The sequence below is a fragment of the Panthera pardus genome, unplaced genomic scaffold (assembly GCF_024362965.1).
Source record: "Panthera pardus isolate Hobbes unplaced genomic scaffold, ASM2436296v1 HiC_scaffold_25, whole genome shotgun sequence".
Lineage (NCBI taxonomy): Eukaryota > Metazoa > Chordata > Mammalia > Carnivora > Felidae > Panthera > Panthera pardus.
In genome coordinates this window covers 31,502,343-31,521,174 of record NW_026526821.1, presented here as the reverse complement: position 1 = coordinate 31,521,174, position 18,832 = coordinate 31,502,343, and the positions used below count along the sequence as shown (strand labels likewise).

General features: G+C 45.4%; 1 protein-coding gene across 2 annotated transcripts; it reads left to right on the top strand.

Annotated features, from left to right (window-relative positions):
• Positions 1-508: 508 nt before the first annotated feature.
• TMEM230 (transmembrane protein 230) lies at positions 509-11,096 on the top strand. 2 transcript variants are annotated; one of them, XM_019462615.2, is made up of 4 exons: positions 509-642; positions 2,856-2,982; positions 4,303-4,425; positions 10,006-11,096. In XM_019462615.2, the coding sequence occupies exons 2-4, from the start codon at positions 2,884-2,886 to the stop codon at positions 10,144-10,146; spliced, it is 363 nt and encodes a 120-aa protein (XP_019318160.1). In that variant the 5' UTR covers positions 509-642; positions 2,856-2,883; the 3' UTR covers positions 10,147-11,096. The 2 variants fall into 2 exon arrangements, with proteins under 2 accessions (XP_019318160.1, XP_019318161.1); XM_019462616.2 differs by lacking the exon at positions 509-642 and adding an exon at positions 3,355-3,433 and having other exon boundaries at positions 2,879-2,982.
• Positions 11,097-18,832: the final 7,736 nt, after the last annotated feature.

Here is an 18,832-nt window from a genome sequence, read left to right as displayed (position 1 = left end):
TTGTCGGCGGGCTTCTTACCTGGGCAAGACCTGATAGGCGAGGAGAGGGAAACTGAAGCACAAGAATGTGGGGGCACTCGAGTAGTGTTGGGGTATTGACTAGCAAAACCGCTGCGCGCCCTGAAGGAAGGCCCGCAGTCCTGGGCAGTGGATAGGAGACCAAACAGTTCCGGTTATCCGGTGCCTCACCGGCTCGGCTTTCGTCTCCCGGGGGGCGCCACCACCACCGCCCGAGGGATCACGGAAAGAAACACGTAGCCTGCTTACCCGGGTCTGACTGTGACCCAGGCGGCCGGTCACCCTAGGCACCCGCACAACCCTGTGGAGGTGGCCAGCAGCAAGCCCAGGCCGCAGCGACTGCCGCCAACCCACAGGGAGGTACTTGCCGCCGCAGAGTTCCGCCTGCAGCACACTCCCACTAGCGTAGAGCTAACGCGGGACGTTCCCGAGCTTGGGATGAGAAGGCGTCGCTCTCGGTGACGCAACTTCCGGCGCGCCGCCTCTCGACGCGCCACTTCCGCCGCCGAGCTGGACGGGAGGGGCGGGGGGCCGTTGGGTGAGGCGTGCCATGAGGCCTCGGGCGCCTCCGCTGCCAACCGTGAGCGAGCTGTCGGCGCGCGGGCGGCCTGGCGCGACGCTCCGGTAAGGCGTGCGTGCGGCGGGACGGGAGCAGAAAGCGCCCCCGCTCAGGCGCTCGGTGGGACCGAGACTGCGCTCCCCGCCGAAACCTAGCTTCGCGCCCTGGGTGTGCAGCGTTCGCCCGCCGCGGCCACGGCTGGCCTCTTTCCAGAAACCGGTTTTGTGTGTTCACCGTCTAAATTCGCGTCGGCTTTTAGTTCTCTTCCCGCCTAGGTCTGGAGACGGGCAAGAAGGTAGTGTCTTTGGATGTGCGTAGTGCCAGGCACTGCGCAAAGGGCTTTGCTGGTGCTTTTCAAGTCTCGCAGCCTTCGGATGCTGACGGAGGTTGGGGGTCTCGGTGCAGCCCGTTAAAAAGAGCCTGTTGGGAACTTGGACTGGTACTTTGAAAGCCTCGGGTTACGTTTTTCCTTCCTCTTACCCTTTGCATCAGTGAGCATTCGTGTCCCTCTTTCTCGCTTCCTGCTCTCTTTTATGTTTCGATGCAGGTGTATGAATAGGTATTGGCAGAGTACGTAAACTTTTTTCAAGAAGACAGTACAAATCAGAGGTGATTAAATGCCCTCAACCTCCACCCCCAAACCCGTAGTTTGGACTTTAAATTTCATAGAATTAAGTTTAGGTTATCGTGTAATCGGGATCGCAACACTTGAAACCTAGTATTTAATGCAGTGTGAGCTCATTTTAGAAAAGCATATAAATTAGCATACTTGATTCAGTACTTGATTTCTGCACTGGTATGTAATTGTTAAAAAGTGACATTTGCAGTTAGCGCAACCAATTCCATCATAATGCTGGTTGTTTTAGGTTGACTGTGGACCTCTTAAAACAGATCATCAATATTTGGGATTAAGTATATAGAAAGCACTTAGAGTAGTACTTGGCACCTAACCAACACTGGGTAATTATTAATTGATATTATTATAATGATGATGGTTATTTGCAAAGTGTCATACCAGAGGAATGCAAAGTCTTTATGGTTTCTGGGTTTTTTGTTGTTGTTGTTGCCCTTATTGTGAAATACTTCGCTTTCTCTTTTTACAGATACATTTCCCCTTTAGAAATAGCTTCACAGTCAAAATAGATTTACTTGTTTTATTCATATAAATTTGATTTTATGGAGGAAAAGCACACAAATTAGAGACGTTTTCCAATTAAAATGTCATTGTTTTTAATCTTATCTGCTATCTCTTAAACTAGTGACAAAATAGTCATGATTTCATTACTGAAGTTGGTTTTGAATATTTTGGAAGAAACAAGTTTTTGTTTGTTTAAGGGAGCTAGAGAAGTAATTTGGGAAATGAAATCACTACTTTTAGTGCTAGGGGTGGGGCAGAAGGACAGGCAAATCAGAAGGCACTGGTACAGTGCTGATAACCAGAACCCATACCCATAGTGCTGATAGCCACATTTACAAGAAGCTCTACAGATCTTTGCATTAAAAGAATAATATCCGGGGCTCCTGGGTGGCCCATTGGGTTAAACATGGACTTCAGCTCAGGTCATGATCTCATGGTTTGTAAGTTCAGCCCCAAAGTCGGTTCTGTGCGGACAATGCGGAGCCTGCTTGGGAGTCAGTCTCCCCCTCCCCCTCCCCCTCCCCCTCCCCCTCCCCCTCCCCCTCCCCCTCCCCTCTCTGCCCCTCCCTCACTTGTACATGCACTGTCTCCCCCTTCTCAATATAAATAAACTTTAAAAAAAAAAAAAAGAATGATACCCATCAGGGGGAATCAGCAAAATGCTAATGTGAGTGTATTCCATATTCCACATTCCACCCTCTCTCCCTTCCTGGCAAATAGGAGTATCCCTAGAATATATGCTCCTCTTGCTTTTTCCTGAAGCAGGGACAGGGCCAGGCAGTACAATAGCAGAATGACTGAAAATGTGGACTTTGGTGTCAGATTTAGATTTAAGTCACCACTCTTCCACCTACTCTCTGTGAATTTGGAAAAATTAGGAGTCAGGGAGACATTGGTGACAAGGTAAACATGAGGTCTGCTTCTTGGTAAATGTCTTGGCTCTCATTCCACCAGGACAAACCAAAGTAGATGCATAATGAGAATGTTTTCACTTTGTCAAAGGAATATCAGATTTTAAGTGCAGTGGAGCAGAAATTGCCAGTTGCTTTGTGTGACATCACAGCCCCAAACGCCAGTATATCCAGTATACGTAACACAGTGTTGTCATTTGCAGACAATAACAGTTTTCTTTGTTTTCAGACTGTAGCTGTGTCGGCGTGGGCGTGTTATGATGCCGTCTCGTACCAACCTGGCTACTGGAATCCCCAGTAGTAAAGTGAAATACTCAAGGCTCTCCAGCACAGACGATGGTTACATTGACCTTCAGGTAAATGCAGAAGGGAGCTGATCAGACCAGCTGGCTCTGTTTCTGTTGAGTTAGCAGGAAGGCCTTGCAGGTGGAGGTTTTGCTAAGCCCCTGGGGATTAGAAGGAGCAGCAAGAAAGAAACTAAGCCCTGAGATCCTTTCAGCCATAGTTTGCAGAAGGAAGGACCTTGGTAGAGCAGTTTCAAACCAATATAAATATTGTTCATTTCTAAGAATTTTTAGTTGTGACACATGACACCAGAGCCCAGTAGTTGCAAATTTTATCTAGTGTATCTGGAAAATACTCAGATTATGTTTTGTTAAGTAGAATTTTTCTAAGGACTGTGTCATTGGTTCATTTACACTTTAGTCAAAGCCAGTTCATCTTTTAAGGGAGAAACTAACTGCTAAAGCCAGCAGATTGTGGGAATCTTCCTTCTTTCCTGATGTCATGAGATCCAATTTATTAAAGGTATTTTTTTGTGGCAAACAGTAAGTAAAACAGAATATTTATTAAGTTTGTATCCTACCCTGATCGTTGTTTATAAAATACATAATGGTGTAACATCTTCTTTTGTCCACTTCCCCTCAGAATACCTTAGGTGGGACCAGGGCCAAGGAGGAAGTAGCAGGAACCCATCCCTTTAAATATAAAAAAATCAATTATTCTTGGCATTCTTTGGACCCACACTTGAAGGAGAGAGATTTTGTTTTGTTTTGTTTTAAAGTATACATCTGGGAAGCTTCCAGCCAGTTAGGTCAGATGAAGCACACCTTAGAAAGCTTGTCTCTGATCTTAACTTTGAATCAAACTTATTAAATACAAGTCAGGTTACTTCATGGGGCAGGCAAGTAATGCTTGAGAAAAAGCTATTTTTAAAACCTTTTGACTATATGCTGACTTAACTTTGAATGCCAGACGTTACTTTTTTTTTTTACTTCTCCAGAGCATGATGTTCACTCTCGAATCCCTGTAGGTTAGTACAGCCTTCCATGTGCCAGGCACCTAATAAACCTATGTCTAATCAGTGAATGACCATGAAGTGTCTTTTGTTTTTGTAAGAAAATATTTTCTTATGGTACAGTGAATGGTATGTGGAATGAGATTAGAAGTGGAAAGAGTAACGTTTTGCCGGGATTCCTTTGAGTGACTGTTAGAGCGATAAGTAGAGCTTCACCTCCTGCTTGTCCCTTTCCTTTCTGTCCCAGAGCTATACTGAGTAGTAGGACTTCTTCAAGGCACACAAAGCATCCAGATGAGTTCTTATTATCTTCCCTGTTTTAAAGTGTCTGAGTCCTGGTGTTTTCATAACGCTCTGCCTTTTTTTGTTTCTCTTCCAGTTTAAGAAGAGCCCTCCTAAGATCCCATATAAGGCCATTGCACTTGCTACGGTGCTGTTCTTGATTGGCGCTTTTCTCATTATCATAGGCTCCCTCCTGTTGGCAGGCTATATCAGCAAAGGGGTAAGCAGAAGCATTTGTGGGAATGTGCCGTGAAATCTTTAAAGTGTGAGCCTGGGCTCTGTTTTATATTCATATCTAGTACAGCAGATTCCAGCAGTAAGAAGAAAACTATTTTCTTCTAGATTTTGTTCTCTGACCACAAAACACGTGTATCTTTGTTTTGAGCAACAACAAGCTTGTCCCACGGTTTCTATGAGGTGGGTGGGAGCAGGTAGGCAAATTTTCCCTCTGAGATGTTGGGCAGTTTTCCGACTGTCCTAATTTGGAACAGCAAAGCCAAGCCTGGCATCGAAGACTCCTGATGGATAAAGGCTGTAACTGGAGTAGAATGTGTTATTATAATTTTGCAGTGCCAGGGTTTGGGGAGAAGCAGTGAGGCTTGTATAGGTCTGGGGCCACTGACCAAGCCAGGACTTGTGACTCGTGAGTCTTATCCTTCTTACACTGGGTTTGGTTGGAGTTCCTGTTACGATTCAGTATTTTATCTTCAAAACCTAAAGTGATATTTGGTGTTTCTTTCTCTCAGGCTACATACAAACACTAATACAGAGTGTCCAGGTTGTTCTGAAGTAATGGTGATCATAAGTTATGTCTACTTTTTTTTTAAGAATTTATTTATTTACTTTGAGAGAGTGTGTGTGTGAGTAGGGGAGGGGCAGAGAGCGAGGGAGAGAGAGAGAATTCCAAGCAGGCTCTGCACTGTCAATACAGAGCCTGTATTGACAGAGCCCAATGCAGGGCTTGAACTCACAAACCCCTGATCTGAGCTGAAACCAAGAGCCAGGTGCTCCAGATTATGTCTGTTCATCATTTTTTTTTTATTTTTATTTTTTTATTTTTTTATTTTTAACGTTTCTTTATTTTAGAGACAGAGCATGAATTGGGGAGGGGCAGAGAGAGAGGGAGACACAGAATCGGAAGCAGGCTCCAGGCTCTGAGCCATCAGCCCAGAGCCCGATGCGGGGCTCGAACTCACAGACCGCGAGATCGTGACCTGAGCTGAAGTCGGACGCACCAGGCCAGGGGATGATGGTCCTATTACTCTGCAGAGGGAACACAGCCAAGAGCTGAAACCGTGGGCATTAGAGAAATGAGTAATAGCATGTTGCAATAAAGTGGCTGCATGTGGCTTTTTTTTTTTTTTGGGAGACAGAGCAAGGGGGAGGGGCAGAAGGAGACAGAATCTTAAGCAGGCTCCACACTCATACTCAGCACAGAGCCCGATTCAGGGCTTGATCCCATGATCCTGGGATCATGACCTGAGCCCCTGCATGTGGCTTTTAAAAAATGTATCTTGAGTGCCTGGGCGGCTCAGTTGGTTAAGCAGCTGACTCTTGATTTCACCTCAGGTCATGGTCTCATGATTTGTGAGATCAAGCCCCAGTCAGGCTCTACAATGAGCATGGAGCCTGCTTAAGATATTTCTCTCTCTCTCTCCCTCTCTCCCTCTCTCCCTCTCTCCCTCTCTCCCTCTCTCCCTCTCTCCCCCTCTCCCCCTCTCCCCCTCTCCCCCTCTCCCCCTCTCCCCCTCTCCCCCTCTCCCCCTCTCCCTCTCTCCCTCTCCCTCTCTCCCTCTCTCTCTCTCTCTCTCCTTCTCTGTCGCTCTCTCTCTGTCTCTCTCCCTCCTCTCCCTCTCTCCCTCCTTCTCTCTCCCTCTCCCCCCGCCTCTGCCCTTCTCCCTTCCTTGTGCGCGCTCTCTCTCTCTCTAAAATTAAAGAAAAATAAATGTATCTGATCTGCTTTTGGTTCTTAATCTATTTAAAATTATTAAATGGCCGCCAGATGCTTACTTGCTGCAATCTGCGTTTGAACACTTCACTTCAAGACTGTGCCTTCGGTTAACTTTCATTGCAACATGCAGTATCAGTTTAATTATAAAATTTGAGGTTGGAGGTGAGATCCACATGCAGCAAATATCATTTTACCTTGGATAATTTGTTTGCCTTGTGTGGTTTTTCAAAAGACTGCTTTATAAGTAAGGGTAAAAATGGGTTTGGTTTCTTTTTCAAGTTTGTTCATTTATTTCGAGAGAGGGAGAAAGTGGGGAAGGAGCGGATAGAGAGGAAAAGAGAGAGAATCCCAAGCAGGCTCCACACTGTCTGCACAGAGCCCAACCTGGGGCTCGATCTTGTGAATCATGAGATCATGACCTAAGCTGAAATCAAGAGTTGAAGTCTTAACTGACTTCAGCCAACCAGGCACCCCACATTTTGCTGGTATTCCTGAGTGTGCATCTTCAGTATACATCTGTAACAGTTTTTACATAAATCCAAGGGCGCTATCTTACTATCTTTGACCTTGTTCTTCTTCATATTTTTGTTAGCTTTTGGGGTTTGTGTAGATTCGTGTTTAGTTTTGTTTGAGGAAGACTATTTTGTAAGGAGGTGCTGTGTATTTACTGTGGCAGATTGGTTCTGAAACTTCAGTGTTAGTCAGAATCAACTGGCAGACTTGTTAACACATGGATTCCTTGGTTCCACTCCCAGAGATTCCAGTTCTGTAGGTAGGTTGTCAGAATCTGCATTTCTAACAAGTTCCCAGTGTTGCTGGTATTGCGTCGACCTCATTTTGAGAACCATTGCATTGCATTAGGAAGCACATAATGGTTATCCTGATTTTTAGTTGCTATTAAGATAAATTGGTGTGTTTGAATGTCTTCAGCCTAATTCATTTATTATAAACTTCTCTATCACCCTTTGTACTAATGAATCCAGTTTGGTCATTTTCTGCATTTATCAGCTGAAATTCTGCTATAAAGAACTTTTCAAATCTATCTGATTACCCCAGAATATAATATGTGTAGTGAAGGTAGGAAGAATGTTTATTCCTCTTCCACAACTTTTATAAAAACATACCTTGCAACTTCAACAGGTGATCAAATGGTTAGAATCATTATAAACTCATGTTTTTTACATATTTGTCTCAGTCCTAGTCCATATTCTTTTTAATATCTAAACTGTCCCGTATTTGGCCAGTAGGACCTCTGTGTGTTACTCTTGTGTCTTTTAAACCTGACCCACGTAGTCTTTGATAGCTTTTTTGCTTTCTGGCACAGCAGGTTATCCTAGGCCCATCTGTACATTGCCTGTCCCCCAACTAATAAACAACCAATTCTCTGAGGAGCCCTGGTTTCTTTATAGGAGGTAGATTTAGAGAGGTCACAAATTGGTCATTAATGGTACTCATGCTTTGGTTTTCATAGTTTCTGGGCCTTTTCAGTGACAGAATTAGGAAATAGATTTTTAAAAAAAATTTTTCAATGTTTATTTATTTATTCTTTTTAATTATTATTATTTTTTTTAACATTCGTTTATTTTTGAGACAGAGCATGAACAGGGGAGGGTCAGAGAAAGAGGGAGACACAGAATCTGAAACAGGCTCCAGGCTCTGAGCGGTCAGCACAGAGCCCAATGTGGGGCTTGAACCCACGAACCATGAGATCATGACCTGAGCCGAAGTTGGACGCTTAACCGACTGAGCCACCCAGGCGCCCCAATGTTTATTTTTGAGAGAGAGGCAGAATGCGAATGGGGCAGGGGCAGAGAGAGAGGGAGACACAGAATCTGAGGCAGGGTCCATACTCTGAGCTATCAGCACTGAGCCCAGTGTGGCTCAAACTCTCGAACTCGGGTCATGACCTGAGCTGAAATCGGATGCTTAATCGACTGAGCCACCCAGACACCGTGATACCTTTTTTTTTCATGTTTATTTGTATTTGAGAGAGAGAGAGAGAGCGAGCCTGAGTACACATGGGAGAGGGGCAGAAGAGAGGGAGACTGAGGATCCCAAGCAGGCTCCACGCTGACAGCAGAGCCCGGCATAGGGCTTGAACTCAGGAACTGCAAGTTCCTGAGCCAAAGTCAGACACTTGACTGACTGAGCCACCCAGGTGCCCCAGGAAATAGATATCTTTTAGACAACAATTTCAAGTGCAAATTTAAGATTAGAGTTGAACTCAATTTCTTTGATTTTTATATGTATGCCTGTCCTGATGATCGCGATATCTTGCCTTCCTTACCTTAGTGTATGTTACACATATAATAGCTTTAAAATAAGTGTGAATGTTAATGCTAAGTATAAAAAGGCTGAATGCGCTGTAAGTTTTCTTTGTAATTCTTTTAATCCTTAGGATATGTCCTTTTAGGGTTGTACAGTCAATATCCTGCAAAAGATAAAAGAAGCAGGAAAAACAAGAAAACAAAAGTAGCACCAAGTATGTCAATTGTGAGAGTTGTAGACTTTATTGTTGTTGATGTTCACATAGTCCCATCTTTGGCCTGAGAGAGCCCCTTCAAGTTCTCTTTTCTTGTTTTGTTTTGTTTTTTTCCTTCCTGGGTTTTAAGCTTGTTGAGTCATTGTGTGCAGCTGAGGCTGCTTGCCTTACATGTATTACCTCCTTTCGTTTTTCTGTAGCCATAGGAGGCAAATACTCCTGTTGCTGTTTTTGAATGAAGCAACCAAAATTATACTGAGTAGCTAACCTGTCAGTGTACATTGTGTAAGTAGCCCTGTTTAAATGAGATTTTTAGATTGGGTTTAAATCTTTACATGAGGGAAAGCCTACAAATAATGGGAAAAATCACAAAAGAAAAAGAGGATAGGTTTAACTGTATAAACGTTTAAAACTATACATAAAGACAAGACACAGAGCAGTTTTATAAAGGTGGATTCATTCAATACACTTATACGTTGGGTGCAGCTGGGAATACAGGGATGAACAAAGTCCTTGCCTTCAGGGAACTCCCCAAATATTTGAAGCCCTGCTGATAAAGAGACTAAACGTCATTCCTTCCTCTTTGACCTGGGAATTGTGCTCATGGGAATATACACTAAAGAAATACTCTGAAAAATGCAGATGAAGTTTATTGTGGTATTCTGTGCAGTCGGCCGTGTGTGTGTGTGTGTGTGTGTGTGTGTGAGTGAGAGAGAGAGAGAGAGAAAGAGAGAGGTGTGGTTGAGTAAAATTGTGGTGTATCCATTACAGTGGAATGATAGACACCATTAGTTGACATATAATGTATCAGCTTCAGGTGTACAACATGATTCAATATGTGTATAGATTGGGAGATAATCATCACCACACATAGTTACAGGTTTTTTTTTGTGATAAGAACTTTTAAGATCTGTGTCAGCAACTTTCTGACATAAAACACAGTATTGTTAATTGTGGTCACATGCTGTACATTGCATCTCCAGAACTTACTTATTTTGTAACTGGAAGTTTGTACCTTCTGACTGTTTTCACCGTTTTGCATATCTCCCAGTGAAGAGCTTTTCATAATATTTTGGCAATTGCTTGTTAAAATAGGGCACAGGGTATGGTGTGTTTACAACTGAAAACTAGAATGGAGAAACTAGAAATAAGTTCTTTCTTTATAATATTTAGTGCTTTGCAGTTTTTCTACATTTTATAATAAGGAGGAAAAGAGATGTAAACCTGTTCCCTTTGGTATATTTGGGTATTCTACCCAAAGGAAATACCCTGAAGAGTAAAATACTGATATGTGGATTGAACCCATGGCTTTATTTAAAATTTACGATTTGTGTGGTGCTAATGTGTTTGCCTCCTTCTGCCACCAGGGGGCAGACCGGGCCGTTCCCGTCCTGATCATTGGCATCCTGGTGTTCCTGCCAGGATTTTACCACCTGCGCATCGCCTACTATGCATCCAAAGGCTACCGGGGTTACTCCTACGATGACATTCCAGATTTTGATGACTAGCACCTGCCCTCAACCCTGAGGAGAAGAGTCACAGATGGGACTGAGACCAGCTTTAAGATACAGAGCAGAAACTGTGGTTAAGGGCTAAAGAATTCTGCAAGTTGCAGACGTTCAACAAAAGAATGGCCAGATTTTATGGGTCCATCCTCAGGATGTCAACTGAGCTTACAGTTACCAATTAACTAATTAGAGCATGCTCTGTTTTTCGTCTCCTGGCCCTAGCAAAAGCTGACAAGTTTTTCCACACGAATATGTGTCTTGGAAGGGTAGCAGTGTTCGTGGTGTGGGAAAGCAGGAGGTTATTCTGTAGTGGGAAGTGTTACTGCTACCATCCTTTTTAGCTTTCAGCATTTCTTTTACATAGTCTTCATTGTCGGTTTGTTCTGGTGGCAAATGGAAGAATTCAGTGTCTCAGACTTCCTGTTACTAGTAATTTATTTTGAAAACATTGAAGTATCTTATCCCTACACTCATCTCTAACTTTGTGTTCTAGTGGAAGATCTTGGCAAAATCAAGTGTCAGCGTGGGTGCAGTTTTACTTGGTTTCTTATGAGCAGCAGCCAGGACTTTTTAAAATCTCAGATCAAGTTTCCAAAAGGTAGACACTTGCTCTGTTCATCCATCCTTAGCTCTGATTTGGCCTACCAGTAAGCTGGCCAGCATATAATTTGGGTCATTCTGTTCTTTGTAGATCAAGGTGTTCTGTATACCATGCCTTTAAGGACTGAACTTTTGGCTGTTTCCTAAGGAAGAGGTACAGATAAGTGGTTATCATTTAGAGATTATAAGCCTGTTGTTAGCACCTTATATTATGATGTCATTCTGCTGAAGATCCCAAGACTCGACCTGGATCCCTAGAGGACTATAGACTGCCTTAGTTTGATTCTGTTTCCTAGCTTGCAAAAAGTGACATAATCAAAAGAAATTAAAATGCCAATATCTAAATCCTAGACTTAAAACATGTTACTTTTAAGTGTGTTTCAGAAAACATTTAAAAAAGAATTGTTTTTAATGTATATTTCCTGAGAGAGAGACAGTGCAAGCAGGGGAGGGGCAGAGAGAAAGGGAGACCCAGAATCCAAAGCAGGCTCCAGGCTCTAGGCTCTGAGCTGTCAGCACAGAGCCTGACACAGGGCTCAGACCCACAAGCCTTGAGATCATGACCTGAGCTGAAGTCTGACACCCAACTGACTGAGCCACCCAGGCACCCCTTACTTCAGAAAACAGTTTAATGATTGTATGTCCCCATTTTTCTTTCTTTCTTTCTTTCTTTCTTTCTTTCTTTCTTTCTTTCTTTCTTTCTTTCTTTCTTTCTTCTTTCCACGTGTAAAATTTAGTGATTCATCACTTATGTATAACAACCAGCACTCATCCCAGCAAGTGCCCTCCTTAATGGCCATCACCCATTTAGCCCATCCCCCCAACTACCTCCCCTCCAGCAACCCTCAGTTTGTTCTCTGTATTTAAGAGTCTCTTATGGTTTGCCTCCCTGTCTGTTTTTATCTTATTTTCCCCTTCCCTTCCCCCATGTTCATCTGTTTTTTTTTTCTTAAATCCTACATGAGTGAAATCATCTGATATTTGCCTTTCTCTGACTGACTGATTTTGCTTAGCATAATACCCTTTAGTTCAGTGATTATATATTTTTGATCCCAGTACCCAGGGCCATCTTCATTTTTAGATAACTGGCATTGTGGGTCGGACTGCTTCTCAGTTGTCCTTTTACCATAAGCTTATGGACGTGGGTGACTAGCAGCCTGGAAGTGCCATCAACTGAGATTTGGAGGGCTGTGGGTGGAACAAGTCTATTGGGGAAGATGAATTCAGTTTGGGATGTGTTCAATTTTACATGTGTACTCTCCATCCACATGGAACTGTTGAATAGGCAATTGCAAAGCATGGATCTGGAGTTCAGGAGGGAGACTAGGCCAGAGACAGAAAGTGGGTAGTCACTGTTGGAACAGTATCTAAAAGCTGGGTGATACTATCCACAGAGCAAAGTGCACATGGGGAAGAAGAAAAAAAAAAAAAAAAACCTAGGGCACAGAAAACGGACAAAGCAGGGGGTGGCCTGAAGCAGCCTCCAAAGTTAGATGCATTTGGTAATAGGAGAGGAGGCTGGGGAGCCCACTACTCTAATTGAAGTTCCTGGGCCTTGACACTGGAGACTTTGAGATCTATTACACTTTATCCTCGGCACTGTTTGCAAAGCAAAGCTCAGACCAGAAGGTTTTGGGCAGACCAAATTATTTGGTCCTTTTAATAAGGGTAATGATGCTGCTAGTAAGGGGAAAACACTCAAAATGGAACAGAAGGGTATAAAAAGAGAACTAAGCATTTTGTGGTAGAAGGTAAATATTGTTCCCCAGAATATTGTTCCCCAGTCTCTAAGGTTGTCTAATACACCTTTCCAGAAGTGTTCTAAGCACATGAACGTACATATCCTTTTTTAAAACTCAAGTTCCCATTGTATAGGTCTATAATTTCCTCCCCGCCCCCCCCCCCCCCCCACTTACTTTGTTTGGCAGATATTTCCATATCCATGGAGATCAGCCATGCTCTTTTAAAAAATCTACACTAGGGGAGCCTGGGTGGCTCATTCAGTTCATGTCCGACTTTGGCTCAGGTCATGATCTTTGGCTCAGGTCAGGTTCATGAGATCGAGCCCTAAGTCAGGCTCTGTGCTTACAGCATGGAGCCTGTTGAGGATTCTCTCCCCTCGCTTGCGCTCCCTCGTTTGCGTGCTCACTCTCTCAAAAAAGAAAACATCAGGGCGCCTGGGTGGCTCAGTCGGTTGAGCGACCGACTTTGGCTTAGGTCATGATCTCACAGCTCGTGAGTTCAAGCCCCACGTCGGGCTCTGTGCCGACAGTTCCGAGCCTGGAGCCTGCTTCAGATTCTGTGTCTCCCTCTCTCTCTGCTCCTCCCCCACTCATGCTGTCTGTCTCGGAAATAAATAAACATAAAAAAATCTCATAAAAAAGAAAACATCTAAACCTTCATAATAATGGTGAATGTTTCTTGAACACTTTGCCAGATGTTGTGCCAAGCACTTTTATTACATACCCTGTTTCATTTTAATCCTTGGAAAAAACACTTGCATTGGATAATGTTCTTAGCTAATAGGTTGGACATTTGGTACTCATGAAGGCAAAGTCTGAATTCCCCTTACCAAGTATGAAAGCCAGATAGATGCCTTCAAGGCCTGGACAAGTAAAGAAGTGGGGTATGGGGGGTGGGCAGAGCTATAGACAGCAGCAGTGGGGACCAAGGTCAATTGTACACTTTACCTAAAAGCAGCCTTCCTCTCCCCGCTTACAGTGCTGGCCAAACCATGTGCTCTAGCTTTATGAGGATTTTCTTATCTGCAACAACTGTTAGGCCTCTCTCTTTAGTCACTTCCAATGCTAAAAATCCTCCCCGATTGGATCAGCTGTTCTAATGCAGGTTCAGACCCATTGCCTCTGGATGAGCTTCACCTGGGCATGTGGCAGATGCATATTGACTGCTTGCTTTCTGCCAGGGTTTGTTAGATGCTGGAGGCAGCGGAGCAGAGGTTGCAAACTAGTGGCCGCAGGTGTTGGCCTGCATTTTGTTTTCAAAAATGGGAAGGTTCACACGATCTTGCTTTGGGGCTCTTCTTGAAAAATCAACAGATTGTTCTTCCTTATGAGAGGCCCCAACCAACTGCAGCAAGGTAGTAAAGCAGCTTCATCTGAGCAGCGTTCTCCAGTTCACCAAAGTCCCCACCGTTGCTTGGTTACCTTTATACCCAACCTGCTAATTTTCTTCACTAAAGGCTGAGAGTGTCTTAAGGACCCACAAAGTCCAGCCCAGTGTTTGTGGGCACTTTGGTTTATTAAATGGAGAACCACGGGGCGCCTGGGTGGCTCAGTCAGTTAAGCGTTTGACTTCAGCTTAGGTCATGATCTTACACTCTGTGAGTTCGAGCCCCGCGTCGGGCTCTGTGCTGACAGCTCAGAGCCTGGAGCCCACTTTGGATTCTGTGACTTCTCCCTCTGCCCTTCTGCCTCTCGCGCTCTGTCTCTCTCTCAAAAGTAAATAAACATTAAAAAAACATTAAAGAAATAAATGGAGAACCAACGTTGAGAGTGCATTTGCACGTCAGGATGCAATGTGCCGCTCCTCTGAGGTGTGGACAGTTGGGCTGGTACCGTTTGACTCAGACGTTCCCAAATGACCCTCCCATCGGCTGCCTGGCAGGCCAGCTGCTCTTCAGAAAGATTGGGTGCCGCCTGGTGAGCCGAGTCTCCGCCTGGCACCCTCTGCTCAGGCCATTGAACCCAGTTCCCAGGCATCCCGTAAGTTCCCTCCAGGGTCCTGCCGTGTCCCCTGCCAGCTGGCACAGAAGAGCCTGCTGTTCCTGGTGCGATGAGGGAAGCTGGTAGGGGGACAATAACAGTTTTGACTTTCTGCCGACCTTCCAAGTGCCCTAAACTAAACTCACCTGGGTTGTCTTGTGTCCTCTAAACTCCTATCTTGAGGTCTCTCTCCTAGATAGAGTCCCACAGGCTCCTGGCCTCACATTATGGTTTAATGCCAAGGGTAGGAGGGGTAGACCGAATCCTGTTAGCTGGGAGCTATTGGACAAATTACATCTCGAGCTTCAGTTTCCTTATCTAGTGGGGGATAAACCAAGTCCTGTCTCCTAGGGTAGTTGTGAAGATTAGGTTAAAGTGGGAGGGGGCTTCAACCATAGCCTGGCACATAGTAAGCACTCAGTAAATGGAGGCTGCGGTCTGAGAAGGTGAAGACAGTCACCCCTTCCGCTTCAGGGAGCCGTGCCTGGGGTGAGGCTCGGGAGGGGAGAAAGCCCATCCGTATCCCTGGGGCCAACCTGAAGAATCTTCTGTTCCATGGCCGAACTGCCCTGGCATTGGGCAGAGCTGGCGTGGTGGTCGGCCCCAGCTGAGGCAGGGCTCCCCTGACGGAACCGGAGGTGTGACGAGGTCTCCGGACCCTGGCCCCTCTCCAGCATGCAGCTGGGAGGCTGTGTGCTCCAGTCCCGTGGAGCGAGAGGGGAAGGGAAAGGACCAAAGCACCGCAGTGCGGCCAACGGAGGCCCTGCCCGGGAAGGCCCTGCAGAGAGGGCCCTGGAGACCAGAGGGGATGCAGCTGTAGTGCTATCGGACCGTGTCACCCTGGAGCTTGGCCTTCCCTCGCCTTTCTTCCCGTGGTCCCTAGTTTCACCTCCCTCTCCACTGTCCCTCCTCAGTCTTGCCCCTTGCTATTCAAAGTGTGGCCTGTGGACCAGGAGTTAGATATGCAGAAGCTTGGGCCTGCCCCAGCCCTGCCAAATCCAAACCTGCATTTAAACAAGACGTTCAGGGGGTGCACTGCGTGTCAGTACCTGAGAAGCAATGATTTGGTGCCCTGTGCCTCCTAATCTGTTTCCTCCCTTTGGGGCTAGACCTCCCCTTAGCAGCACCAATGGCTGAGGGTGGGGGGGCACCCAGAATTTGTAGCTCCTCCTCCTTGATCCACCATTACTCTCCAGCTGAAACAGTAACTCCCAGTGTCTTGAGGAAGGTTCCTAGAAATGGCCTGGACACGACACAAGAAGGTTTTGTGAAGATCCTTTGTGTGAGCAGTGAGAAATCAAAATGGAAGTCCCGCAGATGGGGAAGGGCCATGGCAGGAGGGGAAGCACACTCTAGTGTTCCGGAGGTAGTGTAATTTAGGACCCAGTGAGAGGCAGGATCTGTTTTCTGGCAGTTTCAATGGAAGCCAGGCCTGGTGGCTTAGTTTACCCTGAACACTGGAGGTGCTGGCTTTCCTCCCTGGCTGGGTGGGTCTCCAGTGCCTCCATTCTTTCATCCCTCTCACTAACTGGAGAAGAGCCAACTAGAAAATGCTCCAGTCCTGGCTCAAATGCTCATCTTTTGAGAGGGTTTTCCCTGGGATTAGTATCCACAGAGTTTGCGCTTAGACCAGCACCCTTGGGACCAGTGTCCCCCCCCCCCCCAACTGAAAAGGTGACAACGGTGGGATCACCAACACCGCTAGCAGGGTTTGTGGCCTGGCAGAATTGGGAAGGTGACTGGCACCGGGCAAGAGTTGTAACCATGAGGAGCTGGGGCTGAGTCACGTCTCTGGATATAACTGCAGGCTCCTGTCCCCTGAGCCGTGATGTGAGCCTTTTAAGACTTAAGAACATATTGACAGGGTACTTGCTGAGAGTTCCAAGTTTCCCCTTCTTGGGCATGTCAGAATAATGCCAAGTATTTCCCCATTTAATGGCGGAGGGCAGCCACAGTGACACCAAAAGAGCACGGAATGATGCTGGCCCAAGATCAAGGACTCCTGCTCATTCTGAACACTGACTCAAGATGGTCTTCCTTTGTATTGCTCTCCCGGTGTTTACGCCCTGCCTCCAGCAAGGGGCCGGGGAGTCTCTCTCCACCAGTCTTATCTCATCGATTGGCCCTAAAAGAAGTTAACTTCTCAAAGCACAGAGATCGGGGTCTTGCAATGTAGAAGAACAAGGCAGGTACAAAGTCTCTAGAGTCGCATAGGTTTGGGGCAGAGCAGATTACATTTACTTTCCAAGGCCCAGGTCACCAAAACTTGAAACCTGAGAGTACATTGGGAGCAAAATATCTCCTTATTAAAACAAGTCAACTTGGAAACATTAACCAAAAAAGTAGACCACAAAGCTTAGAAGGCAGCTCTGTTTTCAGTCCCAGCCTTAATCTAATCTTATTTTATCTCCAGACTTTGTTTTAAATCTGTCTGTTAATTCACCTTGAATTCTACTTTTTTTAAAAGTTTATTTTGAGAGAGAGATAGAGGCGGGGTGGGGGGGGGGGTGGGGAGATGGCGGGCAGAGAGAGAGAGAGGGAGAAAGAGAGAATCCTGTGCAGGTTCAGCACTGTCAGCGCAGAGCCCAATGCGAGACTCGAACTCATGAACTGCAAGATCATGACCTGAGCTGAAATCAAGAGTCAGATGCTTGGGGCGCCTGGGTGGCTCAGTTGGTTAAGCCTCCGACTTTGGCTTAGGTCATGATCTCACAGCTCGTGAGTTCAAGCCCCACGTCGGGCTCTGTGCCGACAGTTCCGAGCCTGGAGCCTGCTTCAGATTCTGTGTCTCCCTCTCTCTGTGCCCGTAACCCACTCGCATTCTGTCTCTGTCTCTCTCAAAAATAAACATTAAAAAAAAAAAATTAAAAAAAAAAAAAAAAAAGAGTCAGATGCTTAATCAACTGAGCCACCCAGGCACCCCCTGAATACTTTTAAGTTGATTCATGGAATGTTTTTTGGGCACCTACTGTAGACATTTGCCAGGCATCAAAAAAGAATCGTGGACTTCCTCCAGAAGTTTGCAACTTACTTAGGGAGAAGACATCCATACCTGAACTAGCTAACCAAATGTAGTAAGTAATATTAATACATGCTAATTTAGAAAAGTGTTGCTCTGCTAAGTGGATTAGAAAGGAAAGGAGGTTCAGCAGGCTCTGAAGGGCCTGGTGGAGACAGGACTTGAGCTAGACCCCGGGCAGGTGGGAAGGAATTTGGGCTGAACCCCAACTGGCAATGGGTGTGCCGTGTCCAGGCAGGGCACTGGGAGAGTGGGGATTAGGTTGCCTAGATTAAGTGGGACTAGGTTGTGACCAGCTAAGGAATGAGAAGCTATGAGAGTTTTCTTTTTAAATTTTGTTTTCTTTTTCTCAAAACGATCAGCGCACATATCTTACGAAGTTAAATAGTTACACCAGGCTCGTTATGAAAATCAGCAGTTCTTAGCAACCCCTTCTGCCTCGTCCTCCAAGGGACAAACCACCCTCCTTCTGTTCTTCCGCCTGAATCTCTTTGTATTGACTTTGAGAGTTCCACAAAAAGTGTTTATATTACCCCTTCGCAATTTTTCAGTACTAGGCCTAATCAATTGACCTTATCTGGTAGAAAATGGAGATTTTGCTCTGTTCCCTCCTTGTCTCCCATCATACTCACATCCTTGCAGTCGTCCCTTTCCTCCGCATAATGGCGTGACTCAGATCGGATCAACATTAAATGTTGACGTGACTAAGAATATATAAACCCTATTTGCAGCTTAGCCGGGACACGTATTATGACTTACTTCTCCCCTCTGGCACAACCTTTAGTTTTCCCTGGAGTTAACAATCCTGTTGTTTATTTACTTTCTACGTAACTGTCACTAATCCAAGCCATTCGATCCCACCATTTCCATGTGCATCCCCTGGAATTCTCTCCGTGTCATCTTGAACTCTCTCTGCAGCCTGCTGCCCTGTTCTCTGCCTGCTTATTGTCCCCCAGAGGTGAGGATGTGACTGCAGTGCCTTCAGCTTCCCATGTGACTTCTGTGGAGATGTCTGGTGCCCCTCCGATTCTCGGTTCTTCCTTTTGTTACTGTTTTTCTCCCTGGATGCCTGTAGGATGGCATTCAGTGTTCTGACATTTCACAATGACATGTCTTGTTGATGGCCTGATTTTCTCCAGCACAGGCACTCTGGAAGCTCAAATGTTTTAGTGTTAGGGGATTTTCTGAAATCAATTTCTTTGATAAGCTCCTTCACTCAAAGGCCTCTGTTTTCTGTTTCTGGGATTGTTTCTTTAGCCGTTGGTCCTTACCTTTTCTCTCCTATTTTTCACATTTTTGCCTTTTTTCCATAGTTTGTCTTTTTGATGTCCTTTATGGAAGGTTT

Bases quoted from the DNA above. Each gene is read 5' to 3' on its own strand.
- TMEM230 (XM_019462615.2), top strand. From the start codon at position 2,884: ATGATGCCGTCTCGTACCAACCTGGCTACTGGAATCCCCAGTAGTAAA. The intron at 2,983-4,302 runs GTAAATGCAGAA...TTTCTCTTCCAG, and splicing joins ATGGTTACATTGACCTTCAG to TTTAAGAAGAGCCCTCCTAA. The intron at 4,426-10,005 runs GTAAGCAGAAGC...TTCTGCCACCAG, and splicing joins CAGGCTATATCAGCAAAGGG to GGGGCAGACCGGGCCGTTCC.